General features: G+C 38.8%; 1 protein-coding gene across 2 annotated transcripts in view; it reads left to right on the top strand.

The window, feature by feature from the left end:
- The window catches only part of pik3c2a (phosphatidylinositol-4-phosphate 3-kinase, catalytic subunit type 2 alpha), a 129,896-nt gene that overhangs the window by 39,668 nt on the left and 72,372 nt on the right, over positions 1-17,856 (top strand). For both annotated transcript variants that reach the window (XM_072592398.1, XM_072592399.1), the window contains exons 3-4: positions 9,928-10,028; positions 12,788-12,945. In XM_072592398.1, coding sequence (XP_072448499.1) covers positions 9,928-10,028; positions 12,788-12,945 — 259 coding nt within the window. The remainder of the gene's footprint in view (positions 1-9,927; positions 10,029-12,787; positions 12,946-17,856) is intronic.

Here is a 17,856-nt window from a genome sequence, read left to right as displayed (position 1 = left end):
AGATCTCACTAAATTTTATATGGTTAAATTTGATGCCAGAATTTTTTACAGAAGACTAGATTTTTTTTGTGTGCCAACTCTTTGGGTGCCAGTCACGCTGTCATAATGGAAGAAGGCCACACTTAAAGTAATTACAACTGTCTGCAACAGTCTCACCACTGTATTTTGTAAACAGCAAATTCTTGTCATCTGTCGAGCACTCGAGCTGGATTTTCTCTAGTTCTGTTCCTTTGTCTATGACAGAAGCTTGCATATCAACTGGTAGATTTTCTTTTGTATGTGTGGCATGTGGGCATTGCTGGCTGGCCAGTACTTACTGCCTGTCCCTAGTGGACCTTAAGGTGGCAAGTTACCTTCACCTGCTGCAGATAGACCCCAATGCCATTCAGAGAGGGAGTTCCAAGATTTTCATCCAGTGAGTGAAGAAATGGCACTAATTTCCAAGTTAGGATGCTGGGTAGCTTGGAGGAAAACTCCTCAGTTAGTGGTGTTCCCATGTATCTGATGCCCTTGACCTTCCAGATGGAAGTGATGGTGGCTGTGGAAGGTATTGTCGAAGGATCTTTGAATTTTTGCATTTTTGTAAATGACAGACACTGTTGCTACTGAGCATCAATGGTGGGGTGAGTTAAGGTTTGTGGATATGGTGCCAATCAAGTGGGCTACTTTGTTCTGGATGGTATCAAACATCTGAGTGTTGTTGGAGGTACAGTCATCCAAGGTAGCGGGGAATATTCCATCACAGTGCTGGAGGTGAGTTACTTGCCACAGTATTCTTACCCTCTGACCTGCTCTTGACATGCCACTTAAGCAAAGTGGCTGCAAGTTGGGTTTCCAGTCAATGGTCATAGTCATACAGCATGGTAACACCTTGCTATAGTTGAAGCAGTCAATGTCAAAAGGTAATCCCAAAATAAACTACTCCCACATGTCTGCTCCTAGTCTATGTCCCTCCAAAGCTTTCCTATTCATGTATCTATCCAAATGGCTTTTAAAAGTGGTAATTGTACCCATATTCACCACTTGCTCAGGAAATTTATTCCATGTGTGAGCCACCTTCTTTGTCTCTTTTTTTTTTCCCCTTCCCCCACCTTTTAAAAATGTGCCCCCTCGTCTTTAAATCCCCCATCCTTGGAAAAAGACAACTACCATCAACTCTATAAAATCAGAGGGCTATAGATGGACTTCTTTTAGGTGAACTCCCAGGATGTTGATTTACATTTTAGACTTGCCTTAACTGTAACTGACAGGTCATGCATACCTTTCGCAACAGGAAATGCCAACTTGTAAGGTGCTTTGGCATGCAGCCAATATAATCTTTTGACAATTCGATGCTGTAAAAAGTTGTTTCTGATTTGAGCATTCACAGTTGCACTCCAAATGGATTTATCCCCTGATTTTTACCAGGAGATTGTTGGTGAATCAATTCTGCAGTTATAATGGGATTTGCATTGTTTTGTAGAAGTAGAACCACTGAAAGGATAGGTTTGCACTCTGTGACCTTTTGCATTTTCTAATGTGACCCAACGAGAGATGAAATTGAGAAGTGTCCCCAGCATTTCCTGACTAATGATACACATTTTTAGTCAACAAACATTCCTTTCAACAAATGAGTCCTCCTTCCACAAGGGTATATTTCCTGTTTTGTTAAAGCCAGTTAACTTCAGACTTCTCAGAAAAGCACCATGAAAAATATACTTTGAATATTGTTCCAGGCAAATAAAGTTTTTTGTTTCTTATGTTCATCTTTTCCACGGTTTATCCAAAGTGTCTAATTTCCTTTCAGTACCATTTTTAGCATTCCAGAGCTGCAACCAGCTGTTTCATTTTTCCCTCTTGGGGTGACACTGAAGTAGACACCACCATAACAACAATATGCGGTTCAAGAAGGATTCTTAATTCCTTTTGTACTTTGACATGTCAAATATGTTGTGAATTGTCTGCAGTGCTGCTTGCAGAGCTCAGATGTGAAATCTAAGCGTTTTCCTTCTAGTGTTTTCAAACTGAATACATGAATAGTTAAATTTTTTTCTTTCTTGTACATTTTTTCTACCATCAAAATTGATTGCCACCAGATTAGGTGTAGCACAGATGTCGACAGTGTCAACATCCACTTGACTACCTCCTATCTCTGAAAGAGAAGTCTCTGGTCATTTTTTTTGTTTGATTTTTGCTTCTGACTACTTTGCAACATATGTTTTATTCAAATAAGATCCAAGACTTTCAAAGTCAGTGCAATTACTTTGATACCCATTCCCATCTCTTCAGTCAGTCTTTTATTTCAATTTGAGAAATGTATTGGAATCTTTCACCTTTTAGTTTTTCTTGGCCTCCTATTTTTGTACTTGCGTATAAATTACAAAGTAGGATTTTCTCAACGTAAGTCTTCATGCATAATGCCTTCATTATTAGCAATGCACGTGAGTTAACATTTGTTCTAGATTTGGTCAGGTTTCTTGTGAATTGTTCTAATTTATTAGGCCCCTGTTTGTCACTTTACAGTTTTGCTGAGTAATACTTCAAGTCAGTATAGTGTCCCATGTGATTATAATAGGTTCCAATTTAGATAATTATTCTGTAATGTGGCACTGAACAGATGATTAACCTTAAATGGCTGTTTTACACTTGGTTTTATTGCAGGTGAGATTAGCTATAGAATCATGTTTATACAGCACAGAAACAGACCATTTGGAACAACTTGTCCATGCTGACCAGATATTCTAAACTGATCTAGTCACTAGACTAGAAAGTCAAAATTTAGGATAATATTCTGTTGGTAAGGATTGACATCACCCTATCGAAGATAGCAAAGTTTGAGTTCATTAAATATTTAATTCCATACTTTTTAAAGTGTTAAGTACCATTTTTTAAAAAACCCATCTTGTTCACAATGAATGTCCTTCGGGGAGGATGCCTATGTGTGACTCCAGTCTCTCAGGCTCTTTAAATAGCCGAGTAAGCCTCTCAAGAACAATTGGAGATGGGCAATAAATGTTGGCCCAGACAACAACAACACATCCCAGATTGAACACAAAAAGTTCTTTTTCTCTCAGTTTGCATGGTGGGGGTAGCCTCTTTTGCAATGACCATAATAGAGGTAGATATCTAGCATTTGTACTGCTTTAAAAACTCTGAATGCTTAACCTTTTGAAAAATGAGAGAACTCATTAGTAATACAGTGTTTTCAGATATACATGTTCCGTTCAATTAGTCTCTTCAACTCTTATTCCTAATAGTGACTGGCATTAGATGACTATTGAAACCTAGTTTCTGACATAAATTTGTCAGTTTGTGTCCTTGTGTTCAGTTTTAGAAATGTGCGTGATATTCACAACATAGTAGGAAACCATTTCATGTCTATTTTTATTTTCTTTATTGTGACATTTCTTTCTTTTCCCACCTTCCCCACTCCAAAACATGGATATAACTACGGAAACTGAAGAGTTATTGTTCTTGGTTATTCCTTTGTCACTCCCAGCAGTATTTGTTCTCTGTTACAGAAATCTGGGGATGTGCTGTGCTTTCTGAAGAGTCTGGGGGAAGGAAGAAGCTTACAAAAGCAAGTGATTTATTTTTTAAGACTGCACATGCAGAATGAGGCTATTCCCCATAACAGTTCAGTGTATTTGAAGAGTTGTAGCATGTAAAGGTTTTTGATATATTCTTGCTGTGAATAATAGAAGTTGACCTGCCCTTCCTGAAGCAGTTGCCAGGAACGTTGCTTTCTGACCTGAGGAACTTTACAAGTGTTAGGAGACGTGCATTATAGATAAACTGTTCTGTTACATGCAGCAGCTTTTATGCTGAAAACAGGAAACTTTGAGGCTTTAGTAGGAAATGAGGAAGCACAAACATTTGAAGCAAAGCCAGTTTCTTTTCATAAGTGAATTTTGCTGCAAGCATTGAGTCTGCAGACTGGAATGTCAATTGGTGTGACTGCTGAAGGTTGAAAAGTCAAATTCCCATTAATGGAATGTTCTCAAATGGGTAATTTGACATCAGTCACTTTGTCTCCAGTATAAACTCTCATTTTGTTAAACCATCAAGGCTGCATTTAACTTGTCCGAGGAAGAGTCAGGCTATTTTAAACATCTAGTAAAACTACCCTTCTGTTTTGTAACAGACGTATTCTCTGCTCATTGAAAACAGTGTAGATCATGCATCCTTTTCTGACATCTGAGAAGATGGATAATTAAGCTAACCAGTGGTTGTAAATCAGCTGCTCTGACCATTTCAAGTATCCAATATGTGTTTGAGAACCAGCAGAGGGAGGTTCAGTTTGTGCAATTGAACTTTTTTTCTGATTTGAGAGGATAGTAAGACAAATGTAAGTTCGTAGTGAAACAGTGCCATTGCTCCCAACAATATTAACAATCAGTGGCTGGAAATAGGCAAGGGTTGGCCAGGCCAGCATTTGCAGAGGTAGTTAAGAGTCAACCACATTGCTGTGGGTTTGGAGTCAGAAGTGGGTCAGACCAGTTGAGCACAGCAAATTTCCTTTCCTAAAGGAAATCTGTGAACCAGAAGAGTTTTTTTTTCCCGACAATCTACGTTATAACGCAGCTTTTTATTCCAAATTTGTGTTGAGTTTAAAATCTCCCATGGTGAGATTCAAATCCATCTCCTCAGAATGTTCACCTGGGTTCTGGAGAGATCTGAATGTCACCTAAGTGCCTTAAATCACTTCAGTCACAGTAAATGCTGGCGTGCTTCCCCACTTATCTATTTATATGGTCATTTAATCAATTAACCTCCAAAAACAGATGACTAATTGCTGTATGGTCAGATTCTCCTCTCTACTTTTAAAGTTTTGAAGATTTTATATCTTTTAAATAAACTGTTTTTCTTCGGGGGATCTGAGTATATCAGGTTGGGTCAGCATTTATTGCCAATCCCTAGTTGTGCTTGGTGGTGGGTGAGCAACTTTCCTGAACCACTGCAGTCCATTTGGCATAAGTATGTGCTATCACTTGAGTGTTCAGGACTTTGACCCAGCAACAGTGATGGGAACAGGAATTTTTTTTTTCAAGTTTAGATGGTGAGTGGCAAGTAATACTCGCACTCCACAAATACCAGGCAATGACCATCTCCAGCAAGCAAATATAACGAGTCAAACCTGGTGTGGTGACAATTCAAATGGCCTTACTATCACTGAATCCCCACTCCCCCACTATCAATATCCTCTGTGACTATTGACTATATAAAAACTATGGCAACAAGAGCAGGAATCCCTCCATGTGTAACTCATCTTCTGAATCCCATATCCTGTCGGCCGTCGACAAGGAATGGAGGAAGTATTTTCATCTCTTGCCTGAGTGATTGTTGTTGGGAGGTACAGTGGAGAGAAACTTTCAGTTAGTAGTGTTTCCATGTATCTCCTTCTGTTGTCCTTCTTGATGATAGGGTTGATGTGTTTGGAATGTGCCCCCAAAGGACCCTCTTGAGTTTCTGTAGTGTATGTAGTACTGCTACTACTGAGCTGTAGTGATGGATGGGGTGAATGTTTGTTTGTGGACGTGGTACCAGTAGTGTGGGGTTTTTTTGTCTTTGGTGTTGATTTGATTTTTGGAGCTGAAGTGCATTTCTCGTCCAGTGATCAAGGCGTTTTTAATTCTGGGGGATGGAGAAGACAAAATGGGTTAAGTGTCCATAGGGGATCTTGATTGCAGCCAATCTCAAGACAATTATACTCTAAATTGCTCTGTCTGTTAATGACTACTAATCAGGCCAAGCAAACATCAATGGAATGAGAATGGATCTGAATCTAACCCAGATCAGTGCTTTGGTATAGTTGTCTCTGCCAGTCAATCACTGCCTTGTTAAAGAAAGTGAGGTGCAGTCCAGGTGTATTCCATTGAGGAGAAGGGCAGGACAAGTAAGTTTAGAACACCTTGGATAATGATTAAGCAAACAAAGTGCAAATGTCAGATCTCAAGTGGACAATAGAATTGAGTATCAGACTGATTTACAGAAGGTTCAGAGGACACTTGAAAAAGCAAATAAGAGGAGAGCGAGGATAAACTGGCAGTTGACATAAACAATTTGTGGATTATATTTTATAGACTTATCAATAACTGGCTTGCAAGGAACCTAAAGAGGAACTTAGCATGTTGTCGGGGCAATATTTAAGTATAAGAAAATGCTCAAAATGAAGGAATTTGAGACCTTTGTATCAACTTCTCGAATCTGTTAAGAGGAGATATTGTATAGGCTGTCTGTAATTAGTTAGTAAGGTTCCAGAGCCTGCTGAGGTACATGAAGGAAGGAAGTGTGAACACTGGCCATACTTTTTAAACCATCTTAAATCCGGGGGGAGTGGCCAGACGGTTGGACAATTGCAGATGTCATGTTATATCCTTATTCAAAAATGGGTATAAGAATAAGTCCAGCAACCACAGGGCAGTCGGTTTAACCTTACTCATGGGAAATATTTTGGAAACAATAGCTGCACACAGATGAATTTTTTCTTGACTAAATGTGGATTAAATTGGGGAAGCCCACACAGATGTGTAAAAAGGCAAATCTTTAACTTGCTTTCATTTTTTTTTGATTAGATAACACTGGGCAGGTAATTTCTCTGGTGTATTTAATATCCCAAAGTGCAAGTGTCTCAACAGAGTAGAGCAAAGTTGTGTTTATGGAATAATAGAGACAGTAACAATGCAGGTACAAAATTCTTTTCTGTTGCTTGAGCAAAGGGTAGAGGGGAAAGGTTGCTTTTCAAGCTGGAGGGAAGTTTTTATTGTGACATTCCCAAATGATTTGTTTTATTGTGCTTTGTACAAAATCAAGATCAATGTTAAAGTTTGACTGGAATGTGAGAAGGGGATAGCCTTCGAAAGGACGTAGGTTGGATTGGGCAGGCATGACAGATATCTCAGTGACCAAATTAGTTTTTGTGAATTCATTAAGTCATTTCATCTGTCAAAGGAGCAGCACGCTAAAAGTTTGATTTCAAATAAACCTATTGTCTATAAATCTGGTATCAGGTGACTTCTGACTTTGTCCACGCCTGGCCAGTCCAGCATGGACATCTCCACATGTTGTTTATTTTGGGAGGAAGATGCAGAAGGATATTACAAAATAAAGTACAAATCAAACAAATGCTGCATAATCTGAGGTACTTTGGGTTGAAATATGCACACTTTTATTTGAAGCTGATGAGTCCGGTTGAGTGGCTAAAAGCATTCTTGTATTTTGCAAAATGAAACATTGAGTAGAAAAGGAATTAAGGAATGAGGATCAATCTGTATGAAATCCAACAGTCTGTACTGGCGTTCTGCACACCATACATTAGGAAGGGCACAAATAAATCCGAGGTGAAAAGTAGATAAATGGGAATGATTGCCAGGATGTGGAGCTACAATTATGTAGTTAAGTGGAGAAACTAGTTTGTTTAAAAAGAGGAAAGGTACAGGGAGGACATTTCAGAGCTTCACAACTTGGCAGCCAAAGAGATAGGTACCAATGGTAAACATTTAAAATTGGAGGTAACGAGACCAGAATTAGAATTGCAGATGATGTGGCCATTTGGTTAAGGGATGAAGTGATTGGGACTAAGTTTGTAGGTAACAAAGACAGATGGAAGGATGGGTCGTATGGAGGCTACAGACCGACGTGGTCAAGCTAGGAGAATGGGCTAAGAAATGGCACACAATGCAAAGTAGGAGAGTGTTAGATTATGCACTTTGCTAAGAAGAACGCAAGGATAAAATGTTTTATAAGTGAGGAAAAGCTTTGGAAATCTGAAGCACAACGGGACTTGGGAATCCTGGTTCAGGATTTTTTTTATGGGTAACATGCAGGTTCAGTTGGCAGTTAAGGCAAATGCAATGTCGGCATTCATTTTGAGGGGTTAGATACAACAGTAGGAATGCACTGCTGAGTCTGTATAAGGCTTAGGTCAACCTGCATGGGCAATATTTTGGGCTCCATATCTAAGGAACAATGTGTTAACCTTTGAGGGGATTCAGGAAGTTTACAAGAATCATCCTGGGGCTGAAAAGCTTGTCATATGAGGAGTGGTTCAGGACTCTGGGCCTGTCCTCATTGGAAGTTAGAAGGATGAGGGGTAACCTCATTGAAACTTAGAATACTGAAAGGCCTGGTTAGAGTGGACATGAAGATGATTCCACTAAAAATACAGACTGAGGGCACAGCCTCTGTGGAAAGGGATGACTCTTTAAAAACAAGATGGGGAATTTCTTCAGCTAGACAGTGGTGAATCTGTGGGACTCATTGCTACAGAAGATTGTTGAGGTGAGGTTTTAAGACTGAGACTGGTTCTTAATTAGTACGGTGATGCTAGCTTACAGGGTGAAGGCAGAAGAGTGGGATTGAGAAACATCCAAACTATGATCGAGAGCAGACTTAGTTGACCAAATGGCCTAATTCTGCTCCGATATCTTCTGTTATGGTTGACTCTCGACTGGCTGAAATGGCCTAACAGTCAAAGGAAATCCCATATAGATGACAAATGCCTCAACATTGACCCCCACATCCCATGAAATAATTTTAAAATTTTTGTCCTTTCTGGCGGATGGGGCGGGGGGTCAAAATATTGCTTGATCAGTAGCCACTGCAGGTCAAGGAACTTGAAAGTGACTGGGAATTTGACTTGCTGAGAGTTGAAACTCAGTTGTGACCTCGAGTTAAAGAAGGGTAGAATGTTTTGTCATTTGAGTATTGTCCTGAAGTGAGTTTCACATAGTGGAAGTAGAATACAGTTGACTTTGAATAGGAAACCTGTAAGATACAATGTACGTGCATTTTAATACTTTAACTATAACTGACCATTCATGGCATGAGTTTAATGTTAGTTTAATGAGACTGCCTCTCAGATTGCATGTCACATGCAGCTAAGGTGTATGTTGTTTCAGTTTTTCAAGACCAAACGAAACCGCATTCAAATGGAAAAACTCCCAAGGTTTTTGAAATGTAATGGGAAATGGCACACTGATCTACTTTCTTGGTATGCAAGCATAACTTGATTTTCCCATGGGAAAAATCAAACTCTTTACTTTAGTTCCTAATTTTTCTTTTTTGTATGATGTCATTTTCCACTTAAAATTGTGAGAGTGCACACTAGAAGAATGTTCTGCAAATTGAGGAATTAGGTCACCTCATTTTGTTCACTGGCAAAGCACTCATGACAGACAGTGAAGCACGCTAATGATGCAGTTATATTCTTTACAATGCCTATTCCTTTGTAGAAGTCAGTGAGATGACTCTTTTCTGTGTGCATAACTTGGATGCATTCCTTAAAAGGTTAATAAAATTACGATGTAATTGGATCATTATCGGAGCATCTTTTGCAACTCATTTCCAGCTGCCTGAGGAAGGGGGGTGCTTCGAAAGCTAGCTGTTTCAAATAAACCTGTTGACCATAACCTGTTTATCATCTTGATTTTTTTTTTACTTTGTCTACCCAGTCCAACACTGGCACCTCCATATCAAGTTAAACTTGATTGCAAATTCCAGAGAATGTTTCAGTATGATGTTTTAAAGAACATATTTGCGTTCTTTTTCAGCAGGGTTTGTATGGAAAAATATGAGCTGCTTTTCGCATGTGCACTTTTCCATATTTATTTATCTGCAGCATTCATGCTATGCACTATGCTTAATGTGTTTAAGGCATTCTAGAGCCAACCTCTGTTTAGCACTGTTGGGCAGTAAATCACTAGTAAAAATTAGATATGCAATTATAATGTATAAATGTTCCAGCTTTCAGACTGAACAATAATATCGTATTGGGTATTGAGGTAATTTTAATAGTAAAATGACCTCCTTAGCTCATTTTCAGAACCTAAACTCCCTGTGGGAAAAATTTAACTAGGTTTATTGCATTGTATTTTGCTGTGCATTATGGTTAATGTGTTTAATGTATTGCACTGTCTGTTTTGATTTAGAAGTCTGGTTTCATTACAGGTTGACAATGGGACCAGTAATGATATTAAAAGTGAAAATATTCTGGAACAAATTTATTCACAAAATGAGGAGGTAGCAGCTTTTTGGCGAGAACTTATTAAGTAAGAACGAGCAACTTTAATTCATCCTAATAAATGTGATTGCTTGACTTTCAAAGTTAACTTTGTGTCATTTGCATATGAGTTCGCCAGAAGTGATGATTTTGTAGAGAAACCAGAATAAAGCTTCTGCTTCAGTGCTGTCCAGGCTTGTGAAGGTGACGTCAGCACTTCCACTTAATTCCTCACGTTTACACTCTCTCAGAAATGCATGTATAAGCTGTAAGAACATTGGATTTCAACAACCTAGCAAATCATCATCCTGAGGAAGATTAGTTGATCTTTTTTCGATATTTCAATGCGATTTCAATCTGCAGTTTTACGTGGCAAGTATATTTGAAATGGTTCTTGTCTACAGATTACTTCAACATCATGGGCATCACTGGCTGGGCCAGCAATTTAAAAAAACTTGATTGTGCCATGTGAATGACCTTGTGTAAATATTCCAATTCTGTGCTAAATATTGGTATTTCCTACTGCTGTCCGATCTATACTGCAAACATAGGCTCAAACGTGAAATTTTAGAGCTGTACAGCACGGAAACAGACCCTTGGTTCAACTCTCCGTGCCAACCAGATATCCCAACCCAGTCTAGTCCTACCTGTCAGCACCCACCCCACATTCCTCCAAACCCTTCCTACTCATATATCCATCCAGGTGCCTTTTTTAAATGTTGCAATTGTACTAGCCTCCACCACTTCCTCTGGCAGCTCATTCCATAAGTGGCCGAACCAATGTCTTGTCCAACCATAACATGACCACCCAACTCCTGTATCAGTAATCTGACCAATAATGGAAAGCGTACCAAATGCCTCCTTTATTATCCTATCTACCTGCGACTCCAATTTGAAAGAACTATGAACCTGCACTCCAAGGTTTTTGTTCAGCAACACTGCTTGGGACCTTACCATTGTGTCCTACTAAGATTTGCTTTCCCAAAATACAGCACCTCATATTTATCTGAATTAAACTCCATCTGCCACTTCTCAGACCATGGGCCCATCTGATCAAGATCCTGTAGTATTCTGACGTAGTCATCTTCGCTGTCCACTACTCCTCCAATTTTGGTGTTACCTGCAAACTTACTAATGATACCTTTTTTTTATGTTCGCATCCAAATCATTCTTTTATATAAATGAGGAAAAGCAGTGGACCCAGCACCGATCCTTGTGGCAATCCACTGGTCACAGGCCTCCAGTCTGAAAAACCACCCTCTGTCTTCTACCTTTTGAGCCAGTCCTGTATCCAAATGGCCAGTTCTCCTGTATTCCATGAGAAACTTGCTAGCTAGTCTCTCATGGGGAACCTTGTCAAATGCCTTACTGAAGTCCATATAGATCATGCCCACCACTCTGCCCTCAATCCCCTTTATTACTTCAAAAAGCTCAATCAAGTTTGAGACATGATTTTCTATACACAAAGCCATGTTGACCATGCCTAATCGTCCTTGCCTTTCCAAATACATGTACATCCTGTCCTTCGGGAATCCCTCCAACAACTTGCCCACTATTGACATCAGGCTCACTGGTCTATAGTTCCCTGGCTTGTCCTAACTACCCTTAAACAGTGGCACCACATTAGCCAATCTCCACAGTCTTCTGACTATTGATGGTACAAATATCTAAGCAAGGGACCCAGCAATCACTTCCCTAGCTTCCCACAGATTTTGTTTCAAGACATCCAGCACTTCCTCATCTGCAATATGGACATTTTTCAAGATGACACCATCTAATTCCCTATAGTCTATACCTTGCATGTCCTTTTCTAAAGTAAACACTGATGCAAAATACTCATTTAGTATCTTCCCCCAACTTCTGCTTCTCCACACAAAGGCTGCCTTGCTGATCTTTGAGGGACCCTATTCTCTGCCAAGTTAGCTTTTTGTCCTTAACATATTTTTTTAAAACCCTTTGAATTCTCCTTAACCCTAATTTGCCAAGGCTATCTCATGTCCCCTTTTTTTGCGCTCCTGATTTCCCTCTTAAGTCTATCCTACTGCTTTTATACTCTTCTTAGGATTCACTCGATCTATCCTGTCTATACCTTGCATATGCTTCCTTCTTCTTAACCAAACCCTCAATTTCTTTAGTCATCCAGCATTCTCTATACCTTTTCCTTTTACCCTAACAGGAATACACTTTCTCTGAATTCTCGTTATCTAATTTTTGAAGGCTTCCCATTTTCCAGTTGCCCCTTTTACCTGCAAACATCTGCCCCCAATCAGCTTTTGAAAGTTCTAGTCTAATACTATCAAAATTGGCCTTCCTCCAAGTTAGAACTTCAACTTTTAAATCTGGTCTATCCTTTTCCATCACTATTCTAAAACTAATAGAATTGTGGTTGCTGGCCCCTAAGTGTTCCCCCACTGACACCTCCGTCACCTGCCCTGCCTTATTTCCCAAGAGGAGGTTAAGTTTTGCACCTTCTCTAGTAGGTGCATCCGCATACTGAATCAGAAAATTTTCTTGTACACACTTAACAAATGCTTCTCCACCCTTAACACTATGGCAGTCCCAGTCTGTTTGGAAAGTTTTTAAAGTCCCCTACCACAACCATCCCTTCTATTCTTACAGATTGCTGAGAACTCTACAAATTTGTTTTTCAATTTCACTCTAACTATTAGGGGATCTATAATACCATCCCAATAAGGTGTTCTTAAGAAATGACAGTAATTGGACTCTCCGAATTAATGTAATCTGTTTTGAAGTTAAATTCTTGCTTTATCGATTTTGTTTTTTTTTTCTTGTCCCCCACACTTGTAGATTACGATCCACATTTCCATATAGTGACCACTCCACAAATCCAGGCTATATTTTGAGTCCTGTTATGCTTCACCGTGATATGAATGGAGAAAATGCTAGTGTGAAGGTCTCCATAGAGATTGAAGAGTTTCAGGAGCCGGTCACCTTCACCTGTGATGGTAAGTTTTTTTTTACCATTTTATTTTTGAGTAAGCAGTGTGAAGTGTACATTTTAGCATTATTGCAAAATGCATAGATGCCTTAATACTTTACTAGTTCCTTGAAATTTAATTTTGGTAAATTGTATGAGATGAGAAACCTTTTACATTTGACTGTAAATGTGCATGAAACATCTTGAACAAATATTCCGACGTTGGCAATTAAGGATGTGTGTTTTCAGTTGTTTTGTGAATGAGGTATCATTTAAATTTAAAATGGCTCAAAGTCATACATAGAATTCATGTGGAAGTTGATCCTTTTGTCAATATCCAGATATTGTTCCATTGTGTGACAAATCAGAAATTCTGGAAAATAGTTTGTGGAATTAATTCTTGATCTTTTTTCCCATATAAATTATTAATTCTGATAAATAGCTTTAATTGTGTGGTACTTTATTTCAGCTTGATGACAAATGTATTTTCTCATGCAAGTTTAAACATTGCTACTGTGCTGCATGTTTTAAAGCTTATAATTGTTTTAAATTTAAAATGCACATTAACATTGAACATGCGTAAATATATGCATCATCCAATAAAGACAGAGACCTCTCCTGAAAGAGTCACAGATCTGAGAATGTCTATGAATAGAGAAATGGTGTTAATATTTGTCAGTTATCAATTTCGTGTGTTTTGATGCTTCTTGATCTGATCTCTAGCTTTTTCCGTAACTTTTTTTAAGTGTTCCAGTATATACAGTGTTTATCTCTTGCATTTAAAGGGTTTTGAAGGGGTCATTTGACCTTGGGTGTTTTTTGTTTAACTTGAACATCCAAAATGCCTCCAGTAGCCTGCTTTTCAGTCACTAGTACAGGTGCAATGTAATTGAAATTATCAGTTTATATATTTCGATCGATTTAGCTATTGAGCCTGAAGTTAGGCATACAAGAAGAAAGTGAGGACTGCACATCGGACTCCGTGGTGCTGGAAAGGCGCAGCCAGTCAGGCAGCAAACGAGGAGCAGGAGAGTCGACATGTTGAACATAGGCTCTTCATCAGAGATGAAGAAGAGCTTGTGCTCGAAATGTTGACTCTCCTTGGATGCTGCCTGACCGGCTTTGCTTTTCCAGTGCCACACCTTTTGGTGCAACAAGGTACAGACTTGCTCCCGTTCCAATCTCAACAGTGCAATGTCTACCAATTAGTGCTTTTTTGAAATGCGGACACTATTTTAGAACTTCGCAAAATTGTTTTATTTTATCCCTTTCACTTGTGAAGCAGGGGAACCACAGGAAAACAGGCTATATAAGTATCTTTAACTTGTGCAATTACTCAGATTGGAATGATAGTAAATTCAAAAAATTACTATCTTCAGAAGTGCTAATGACTCTGTACAATTGCATGATCAGTGAGTCTTGACATATTTGTGAAGCAGCAACAAATGATGATTTTAGTAGAGGTTAAATTCTGTCATCTTATGAAACAAAGTCTAAACATTTCAGATGAATGAAGGATTAAAGGAATCCTTGCCAATTAGGTCTTCAATAACTTTCAGAAGAGAGAATTAGCTTTGAGCATTCATTTCTCTTGTATTTGTTCAGTTTTGAAAATTTAGCATTTATACTGTTTGCCATAGTGACATTTGCTTAGGTTCAATAGTAATGCTTATCTCAACTTAAAGACATTGGTTTATTGTTAAAATGTTAGTACATGATTATTTTAAACAGCATTTTTTTCAGTATCAGTATAAGAACATAAACATTCAACTCTTCAAGACAGCATGCAATTGTATTGTGGGTCAAGAAAACGCAACAAATGTTCTGTGCACAAATAGGTACATCTAATCAGTCACTGAATACAAATTAGAATTTTCCTTTCCCTTTTAGAGAAATTGCAAGTTGCAATTTTTCTCTGTTGCAATGATTTAACTCCAGATAATTCAATTAAACCTGGCTCAACCAACTTGCTTACAAGTGCTCAGTTAATTTGTGATAAGTGTTTAACCCACTTTTCAATTGCATAGTAAAACCTGTTTCTGCTGTTCTAACACTGTTGCTTGCTTTATGGAATGACAGACAACGGAAGATCAAATTTTAGGTATTCCTCAGTTCAAATGTGGATTTTTTTTAAACTCTGTTTTGCTTGTTGTAGAGAAAGTGTATTTTACTGATTTGGAGCAGATACGTACATGGTATTGTTTCTAGTTGCTGCTATATATTTATAACTTCCATTTTATCTTGTCTACATCTCTGCTACTCGCACACAATGGAATAGCAATAAAATCTGTGTAAGAAGCTTGCATTTTATTATTTCATTGCTCACAAAATTATGGATTTTTAAAAATCCTTTTCTTTGAGTTTGCGTGCTATTAACAAAGCCAACCATATCCAAATGGCAATTGTCCTAGAGGTGGTATTGAGCTGCCTTTCTTGTGCTACACGGTATTTTGTACAAGTACTCCAGTGCTTTTGTATATGGGAAGATCTGTTGCCAATTGTCCCTTGGAGACAATTCTACTCTGTTAGAGCTTTGCAACAGTAGTTTTAGTCATTTGCTTTTGAAATAACTGTACAGAGGCCGGTACTCTTTCACCAAGTCACCCTTTTATTCACATGCGCACAGTCCATGGACTCTGACCAGCTGGCTCAGAGCTAGTCCCTCTAATGACAAGACTCTGAATAGCCTGTAGGTGTCTGTCAGCAAAGGTTCCCTGATTGGAGATGCCAACCTGGGACAATCGAGGATCTCATAGTCTGAGATCCATTGGCACTTGTTCCAATCATTACATTTTTTAAAATGTCTGCCTTTTGTTTTTGTATCTTGCCTTTTTACCAGCTCCCCTTTTTTCTTTCTGAGCAACCACTCCTAAGTTTAACCAGAAGAATGTGTCTACTGAATTCTCAATGTTCAACAATTAAATGCTAAAAGATCCAGCATGTTGACTGTATAATGAGGAAGGAACAGGTGATAGGCTGTGAAGGAATGATGCACAACTTGAAGCAAGGTGGATGTTGGGAAAAGGCGTGATGGTTGGAGTCTTTATTCATTGCATGTCAAAGGTCAAAGTTTTGGAAGGTATCATTGGACAGCACCTTGCATTGCAACCCTGCAGTTTTCAAGCTTATGTCAGCAGAGGCCTTCCAATTGGTCTGTGTATCGTGGTCAGCCTCCGAACTAGACAAAATAGAAATGTAATGTGGTCAAGATTTCAGCAAGTAATGACTGGAGATGATTTCTACATTACACAATGCTCACTTTGCCCCTGTTTTCATTGTGCTTTACTCTCACCATGTTCTTTCTTTGCATCTTCTCCTTTGTACACTCTCCAAGGTTTGTACATTTTCCTGTTAAGAATAGGATCTGCAGTGAATAGCAGCCACACCTGATTGTGATATTTTTAGGAAGATGTTTGTTTACTTAAAAACCTCTGTAAAGCACTCTTACATGTAGTATTGTACTGTGTGCTGTTATAATTTTAGGTTTGAGATCACTTGTCCATTTTAAAAGAAGTCCTTCCACTCTAGAGAGTACAGCTGTGGTACAATGATGTATAATTGATTCAAGTCAGAATTCTATTTTTAAAGATGAAATTATTGGTACAACAAACTACAGCCGTGTGTGGGGATAGCAACTGGTTTAATTTTCATACAAAGTTTGAAACCATTTTGATTAGGCCAAAAGTTATGAGATCGACCCTTTTAACGTAGGTAATTTATTTGAGGGTATGACTGCATAATTGATTGGGACTAAAGCAACATCCGAGAAAAGTAATTGTGGAACAAAATAGAAGTATGCAGTACTAAAAGAATTCACTTTATTTATAACTCCTAACTTAATTAATTTGAATTTTTAAAGTGTACATGTTTTGAGCATTAGTTTCCTAGTGCACATTTTTCTTGAGATTAGAATGAAATCAAAATCTTTGACACCTCCGATGTGTTTAGATTTTCAGAAAAAATATGGTAAGATGCCATAAAAACTATATAATAGCTTCCAGTATTGGAGTAATGTATTAGTTTCATTGAGGATTGATTAACAAACAAGGTGGATTTGGACTTAATGGATCTTTTTTGAGCTGGAAAGACGTAACTAGTGAGGCACCACACGTTTCTGTCCAAGTGCTTCAATGATTTGTTATCTATATTGACCTAAAAGAGGAGGAAGAACATATTTCATCTAAATTTGCACATAGTACAAAAAATGGGTAGTAACCGTCTGAAATGCTCTACCCCAGAGAGATGTGAAGAGGAGGGAAGTAGATTTTTGAAATATCATGGATTTGGCAGCATTGCTCAGCTGGCATGAAGAAGTGGATTGGGGGTGGGGGAAGGTAACAAACATAGGGGAGGATGTTCTCATTCTGAAATAGTTAAGCTCAGTGTTGAGTCCTGAAGACTGTAAGGTACCTAGGCAGAACATGAGATTTTGTTTGTCCAGTTTATGTTGAGCCATGCTGGAGCACTGCAGCAGGCATGGGAATATGGCAGTGTTGAAGGGCAGGCAACTGGAAGCTCAATTATTTTATGGAGAATGAAGGGTATTTGGCAAAGCAGTCACCCAGACTGTGTTTCATCTCCCCACTGTATGGGAGACTACATTGTAAACAGCAGATACAGTGAATGAAGCACAGGCAAATATCTGCTTCACCTGGAAGGTGTCAGTCATACAGTACACACAGGCCCTCGGCCCCCACCAGGTCTATGCCAACCAACGGCATCACTTTTGCCTTAGTGTAATTTGAGGACTGCAGATGCTGGAAACTAGAATCTAGATTAGAGTGGTGCTGGAAAAGCACATCAGGTCAGGCAGCATCCGAGGAGCAGGAAAATCGACATTTCGGGCAAAAGCTGTTCATCAGGACTGGAGCTCCCTGATGAAGGGCTTTTTGCCTGAAATGTTGAACTTCCTGCTCCTCGGATGCTGCCTGACCTACTG

The sequence above is a fragment of the Chiloscyllium punctatum genome, chromosome 22, assembly GCF_047496795.1.
Source record: "Chiloscyllium punctatum isolate Juve2018m chromosome 22, sChiPun1.3, whole genome shotgun sequence".
Lineage (NCBI taxonomy): Eukaryota > Metazoa > Chordata > Chondrichthyes > Orectolobiformes > Hemiscylliidae > Chiloscyllium > Chiloscyllium punctatum.
The sequence above is the reverse complement of the archived record's forward strand: the minus strand, read 5'-3'. Positions and strand labels throughout refer to the sequence as shown.